The sequence below is a fragment of the Sinocyclocheilus anshuiensis genome, unplaced genomic scaffold (genome assembly GCF_001515605.1).
Source record: "Sinocyclocheilus anshuiensis isolate Anshui unplaced genomic scaffold, SAMN03320099.WGS_v1.1 scaffold457, whole genome shotgun sequence".
NCBI lineage: Eukaryota > Metazoa > Chordata > Actinopteri > Cypriniformes > Cyprinidae > Sinocyclocheilus > Sinocyclocheilus anshuiensis.
The window spans coordinates 2,253,746-2,260,809 of NW_015537939.1; the positions used below are offsets into that span (position 1 = coordinate 2,253,746).

General features: G+C 38.5%; 2 protein-coding genes across 4 annotated transcripts in view; one reads left to right on the forward strand and one right to left on the reverse strand.

Moving 5' to 3' along the window:
* Positions 1-1,724, forward strand: part of LOC107661900 (rho-related BTB domain-containing protein 3-like) — a 19,080-nt gene extending 17,356 nt beyond the window's left edge. Inside the window, exons 11-12 of the mRNA XM_016451691.1 lie at positions 948-1,044; positions 1,591-1,724. Coding sequence (XP_016307177.1) covers positions 948-1,044; positions 1,591-1,709 — 216 coding nt within the window. The 3' untranslated portion in view covers positions 1,710-1,724. The remainder of the gene's footprint in view (positions 1-947; positions 1,045-1,590) is intronic.
* LOC107661879 (glutaredoxin-1-like) lies at positions 1,042-4,003 on the reverse strand. 3 transcript variants are annotated; one of them, XM_016451682.1, is made up of 3 exons: positions 3,692-4,003; positions 3,200-3,315; positions 1,042-1,065 (listed from the first exon to the last, which is right to left on the reverse strand). In XM_016451682.1, the coding sequence occupies exons 1-2, from the start codon at positions 3,893-3,895 to the stop codon at positions 3,202-3,204; spliced, it is 318 nt and encodes a 105-aa protein (XP_016307168.1). In that variant the 5' UTR covers positions 3,896-4,003; the 3' UTR covers positions 1,042-1,065; positions 3,200-3,201. The 3 variants fall into 3 exon arrangements, with proteins under 3 accessions (XP_016307168.1, XP_016307153.1, XP_016307159.1); XM_016451667.1 differs by lacking the exon at positions 1,042-1,065 and adding an exon at positions 1,429-1,724 and having other exon boundaries at positions 3,692-4,002; XM_016451673.1 differs by lacking the exon at positions 1,042-1,065 and adding an exon at positions 1,746-1,867.
* Positions 4,004-7,064: the final 3,061 nt, after the last annotated feature.

Here is a 7,064-nt window from a genome sequence, read left to right on the forward strand (position 1 = left end):
ATGGCTGTCGCCGGCCAACGAGTTGGTGTTTTTTCAATGTATGCTTCAGACACGGGTCACGACGAGGCGTTCCCCCATAGCGACCCCTAGAGGTGTCTCGTTCCCTACTCAGGGAACCATGGTTACATAAGTAACCTGAGACGTTTTCTGTTTTAATATATTTTTTAAAAATTCCTTTAGATGGCAAAGCTGAATTTTCAGCATCATTACTTCAGTCCTCACCGTCACATGATCCTTCAGAAATCATAATATGCTGGTTTGCTGCTTAAGAAACATTTTTTATTATTATCAATGTTAAAAACAGTTGTGCTGCTTAATAATTTTGTTGGAAACCATGTTTTTTTTTCAGGACTCTTTCATGAATAGAACGTTCAAAAGATTACTGTTAATCATTTTAATAATAAAAGTTTTGTCTTAAGACTGTCTAAGATTATTGTTATTTTAGCATTATTTATATACTATTGTTGTATTTATTAATATTTTTAATTCGCTGTTATTTGTATAATTTCTTTTTTGTTTCAATTTTAGTTTCATTTTTTTATTAATTTTGTAATGTAGTTTTGTCATTTTTATGTGCTTTTGATGTTACTTCCCTATTATTTATATTTTGCTTTAATTTATTTTTATTTAAGTTTTAGCTATACCTCAGCTGAAACTTATTTCAGGTAGTTTCCAAAGTAATTTCTAATTTTCATTAAAGTTTTTCATCTATTTATATATTTTTCAATTACCAAAAATAATTTTTGATAGTTTTAGTTAACAATAACAACATTGTATACTACACATTTGATCAACTGTATTACATCATAGGGTTTTTCCAGGCATACCAAAAATTTGCTTATACAGTAGTATACTATCCCGAAATACCATCTGTGATACATCCAACACGTTTATTAGTCTCTAACAGTCTATCTGATCTCATGTTCACTCTCTATCTCTCTCATTAGTGTCACAACGCTGACCAGCTCTATGTCTGGCTCCTCCATTTCATTGCCAGTAACTACCTGATCTTCAGTCACAAGCCTGACTTCCTGGAGCTATCAGGTGAGCCGTCCGCTTGACCACCTGGAAAGGATGTTCAAGCGCATTAGAACACATGCACAATCATCTCTAACTGTGACAAAAGCCAGATCCCAACGCCCTGAGAGCACTTCTAACAGCTGCTGCTGCGCACAAGCCCATGCAAATCACTACCCACTTCTGTCAAAGCTTCATTATGGAACACTGAGAGCAACTGTAAGGTCACTTTTGAAACAAATGAATCATCGTCAGACCTAATTAGTATGTCCTGCCCTTCCACACGCACTTGGCGAATAAATAAGTGTCGCCTCATGAATGGTGTATTTGTGAGTCAATGAATGGAACGAGCAAACTTTGACAGGAAAATATTTTATTTTCAGTTTTTTTAAGACTTCTAATTTTTTTAATACACTCAATGGGAAACAAATCGAGACAATGACATTATTTTAATTGAAGAACAAGGTAAAAAACAAATCTGGTGGACGGATATTATGCTTTATTTAAATGCATTGGCGTTCAGCAGGAGGGAATGTTGTAGCAATATTTTCCTGTGATGCTTTTTTTTGACAGACGACGAGCGTGAGCAGGTGGAGCGACTGCGCTGGCCCTCCAGAGGTTACCTACAGGAGCTCAGCGAGTACCAGCGACGCAGACGGCAGATCCGCAAGTCTCGCTGCAGCATCATGTGACCCCTTCTTGACGCCCCGCGGACCGGAAGGGAGGGCGAAAAACAGAGGATGCAAATTGGAGATTCATTTAAATACAGGATGAAAGAGACCTTTGTTTGACTCCTGGGTTGACGGTGGATTCTGATGTACTGTATTCACACAAACTTTGACCTCTGACCCTGTGATATAAAGCAGACAGCTGTGAATTCTCACTGGTGGATCCTATGCGCCGATGCTCTTCTATGTGGATAATTCTATATGAACGATTATGCCTGATTGGTGCAATAAACTTCCTCTGTGATGGATTAATCCCAAAGTATTAAACAGGGTAGGGTCGATCTTATACTCTCTCCAGAGATTGATATGTTACTCTCATGGTCAGCCATGTTATGTCATGGTGAGATTTCTTTGTTTCTGAATTCAGTGGTTACTCCAGCAATGACTTGAATACATTTAAAATATTTATTTTTTCCCCACATGAGATTAATTTGAATTTGATGCAACTATTTTTGTAACGTACATCTGAGATTTTTATTTCAACTAATAACGTACAAAGTACGCATCCAGCATGTGGATCGCCTCTTAGTGAAGTTGGTCGACGTAGAGCCGATTCTGGCTTGCTTTAGTCTAGTCCAGTTATGTTGACCCTCATCTCATGCTGAATAAAGACATTTTAGAAGTTTGTTCTGAGAGTCTGTGGCTTTAATCGAAACCATACAAAGTCATACAATGTAGCATACAATTGTTAGAAATATTCATTATTACATAATGCCTACTGTTTAACCATATGTACTGCACAGTATTTAATTAGTGAGCTAGTATTTAATCAATAAATTTTTTTTAGTGGCATCATCTTGAATGTAACCAAAAATGGTTGCGTATTTAGCAGTTTTATCTAATTTTGTGTAAAAATGCTGAACCTGGCAGTCTAATCAACTGAATAAAGTAGATGTTCACACATGATTCATTATATTGAAAATGGGAGGTCGAGCACATTGCATCATGATGCTGTTTGCTTTGAGAGTCTTTGACTTAAATCTAAACCTGTGGTTCTCAAGGGGTGGGTCGTGACCCAAAAATGAGTCACAGGTCTGTTCTAACAGTTGTTGATGGTGGGAAAAGCAATGATACTGAAGATGAAAACTATGTAGAGTAACAGACAACATGAGCCAGACAGGGTTATAATAGTTAACTACAATTTTGGTACTTGAAATAAAAATAAATGTTAAAATAAAATAAACAAATATAAAAAAACACAATTTTTTTTATTTCAAATATGGTTTGTGCTGACCAAAATGTTTTGTGGAGTGAATTACTGGCTGCTGAGAGAAAAAGCAGTTTCTTATAATACTTCATCAACATTTCTTTGTACAATACACTATTTTGGGATGATGGCCACTTGATGTCTAATGGAAAATCTGGGCCCTGAGGCTAAACCAGTTTCGAACCACTGATGTAATCGTTGTATATATTGTTTTTAATATTTTATAAAGAAGGATTGTGTAGTATACCTTCACTGCAGAGATCCAATTGCCTGCAACATGCCCTCCAGTTTTCCAGAACGGTCCAGACCGTCGATATCACTTCCTCCTCCAATGCACTGTTCCCCTACGAAGACCCGAGGAACCTGCAAAGAATACATGGAGAATACATGGATGTAAATACATGTAATAAATTACATGGCAAACGAATAAAGCATATGACTAACATGCAATGGGCAGGGCCAAAGCTGCTGGTCAATTGGTGACTCAGCATTTGTGTGAATAAGCGAGTAAAAACAATGTCGCCATATTTACCACCATAATAATATATAGGCCTAATAATACTGAAAATTTACTTTAAGATTAAAAAAAGTTTTGTTTGAAGTTAATACATTTAGTTGACTATATTTAGAATTCATGTAACTGTGGCAGTGTGACGTAATGACTGACGGTCTGGTCTAATATAACAAAAATGTTACCATATATATATATATTATATAAAACACCATTATAAGTACTCACGGTGCGCGCGCCTGTGATCTGTTGCAGATAGTCTTGTATGCTGCCCATGTCACTGCGTCCGGTGATGTCAATCAACTCTAAGTGTCCACTTTTGAATTTATACTTTGACAAAACATCCTTAGCGAGTATGCAGAAAGGGCAGGTCGGCTTCAGAAACACAACTACTTTGTCACCCTTAATTTGCGCCTTAACAAATTCTGCCATTGCTCTTAACGTAGCAAGCACAGCTGTTCACGACCCCAGGGAAGTCAACACGAAACAGCTATTTTCCGGGCTTTGTGAGTCATGTAGTTCTCGTCGGTTCACACCCTTCAAAGTAAGGCGGGATTAAAATTAACCACACCTCGGTAAAATTTAAAGGGGTCATATGACGTTGCTAAAAAGAACATTATGTTGTGTATTTGGTGTAATGCAATGTGTTTATGCGGTTTAAGGTTCAAAAAACACATTATTTTCCATATAACGTACATTATTGTTTCTCCTCTATGCCCAAAGCTCATCGTTCTAAAAAAGCGAGGTGTGCTCTTATTGGCCAGCTATCCAGTGCGTTGTGATTGGCCGAATGCGTCAAGCGTGTGATGGAAATGTTACGCTCCTTAAAGTCCCCATGAAATCAAAATGAAAGTTTTTTGGGTGTTAGTATCAATATGTTAGTCTTAAGGTTATCTATAAGGCAGTGTGCTCCAAAACAGTGACAAAATTCGCATTTAGAAGATATAAGCATTCAAAGCTTGCAGTTCGTCACTTCCGCCAAAACATGACTAACATGCAATGGGCAGGGCCAAAGCTGCTGGTCAATTGGTGACTCAGCATTTGTGTGAATAAGCGAGTAAAAACAATGTCGCCATATTTACCACCATAATAATATATAGGCCTAATAATACTGAAAATTTACTTTAAGATTAAAAAAAGTTTTGTTTGAAGTTAATACATTTAGTTGACTATATTTAGAATTCATGTAACTGTGGCAGTGTGACGTAATGACTGACGGTCTGGTCTAATATAACAAAAATGTTACCATATATATATATATTATATAAAACACCATTATAAGTACTCACGGTGCGCGCGCCTGTGATCTGTTGCAGATAGTCTTGTATGCTGCCCATGTCACTGCGTCCGGTGATGTCAATCAACTCTAAGTGTCCACTTTTGAATTTATACTTTGACAAAACATCCTTAGCGAGTATGCAGAAAGGGCAGGTCGGCTTCAGAAACACAACTACTTTGTCACCCTTAATTTGCGCCTTAACAAATTCTGCCATTGCTCTTAACGTAGCAAGCACAGCTGTTCACGACCCCAGGGAAGTCAACACGAAACAGCTATTTTCCGGGCTTTGTGAGTCATGTAGTTCTCGTCGGTTCACACCCTTCAAAGTAAGGCGGGATTAAAATTAACCACACCTCGGTAAAATTTAAAGGGGTCATATGACGTTGCTAAAAAGAACATTATGTTGTGTATTTGGTGTAATGCAATGTGTTTATGCGGTTTAAGGTTCAAAAAACACATTATTTTCCATATAACGTACATTATTGTTTCTCCTCTATGCCCAAAGCTCATCGTTCTAAAAAAGCGAGGTGTGCTCTTATTGGCCAGCTATCCAGTGCGTTGTGATTGGCCGAATGCGTCAAGCGTGTGATGGAAATGTTACGCTCCTTAAAGTCCCCATGAAATCAAAATGAAAGTTTTTTGGGTGTTAGTATCAATATGTTAGTCTTAAGGTTATCTATAAGGCAGTGTGCTCCAAAACAGTGACAAAATTCGCATTTAGAAGATATAAGCATTCAAAGCTTGCAGTTCGTCACTTCCGCCAAAACGGCTCAACAATTTTTTTGACGTCACATCGTACTTCAGCTTCTCATCAAACTTTCTGTCCAATCAAATGCTCTCTAGAATCCGAAGCGCCCGCCCCCTACACTATAAAATAGACGCTGAAGCCGCGGCTGAAATTGGTCACTTGTCCACAGAATTAGTATTTTCTGTACAGTGAATGGCATGTAGTGCACTATATAGGGGACAGGGAACGATTCAAACAGTGTAAATATGCTTTCCATTGAGGAAAAAAAGAAGTCTGGTTTTGTGCTGTGTCATGCTAACCACCGCACACACTGCTCCAGTCCAGAGACACAATAGCACGGAGCGGATCACATGCGCGAGTCGACGCAGACCACAAAATGTATCGGAGCTATTTGAATTCTACACAGAATGCTATATTTTATAGCAATATGAATGAGATTGTGGCTGGCATACCCTGTCAAATACGGTTTTACGGAGCTCAACGGCTCTGAACCATAGATCGTCGACATCACTTCCTCCTCCAATGCACTGTTCCCCTACGAAGACCCCAGGAACCTGCAAAGAATACATGGAGAATACATGGATGTAAATAAATCTAATAAATTACATGGCAAACGAATAAAGCATATGACTAACATGCAATGGGCAGGGCCAAAGCTGCTGGTCTATTGGTGACTCAGCATTTGTGTGAATAAGCGAGTAAAAACAATGTCGCCATATTTACCACCATAATAATATATAGGCCTAATAATACTGAAAATGTACTTTAAGATTAAAAAAAAGTTTTGTTTGAAGTTAATACATTTAGTTGACTATATTTAGAATTAATGTAACTGTGGCAGTGTGACGTAATGACTGACGGTCTGGTCTAATATAACAAAAATGTTACCATATACAGTGGGTACGGAAAGTATTCAGACCCCCTTCAATTTTTCACTCTTTGTTATATTGCAGCCATTTGCAAAAATCATTTAAGTTAATTTTTTTTCCTCATTAATGTACACACAGCACCCCATATTGACAGAAAAACACAGAATCGTTGACATTTTTGCAGATTTATTAAAAAAGAAAAACTGAAATATCACATGGTCCTAAGTATTCAGACCCTTTGCTCAGTATTTAGTAGAAGCACCAGTTTTTCACTGGGGATCCTCTGCCATTCCTCCTTGCAGATCCTCTCCAGTTCTGTCAGGTTGGATGGTATGGATGGTAAGACAGCCATTTTTAGGTCTCTCCAGAGATGCTCAATTGGATTTAAGTCAGGGCTCTGGCTGGGCCATTCAAGAACAGTCACAGAGTTGTTGTGAAGCCACTCCTTCGTTATTTTAGCTGTGTGCTTAGGGTCATTGTCGTGTTGGAAGGTAAACCTTCGGCCCAGTCAGAGGTCCTGAGCACTCTGGAGAAGGCTTTCGTCCAGGATATCCCTGTACTTGGCCGCATTCATCTTTCCCTCGATTGCAACCAGTCGTCCTGTCCCTGCAGCTGAAAAACACCCCCACAGCATGATGCTCCCACCACCATGCTTCACTGTTGGGACAGTATTGGACAGGTGATGAGCAGTGCCTGGTTTTCTCC

What these genes read in the sequence shown, in the direction of transcription:
- LOC107661879 (XM_016451682.1), bottom strand. Translation starts at nt 3,895, where the DNA reads ATGGCAGAATTTGTTAAGGCGCAAATTAAGGGTGACAAAGTAGTTGTG. An exon ending in AGATCACAGGCGCGCGCACC is followed by an intron (nt 3,316 to 3,691) that starts GTGAGTACTTAT and finishes TATTCTTTGCAG; the next exon opens with GTTCCTCGGGTCTTCGTAGG.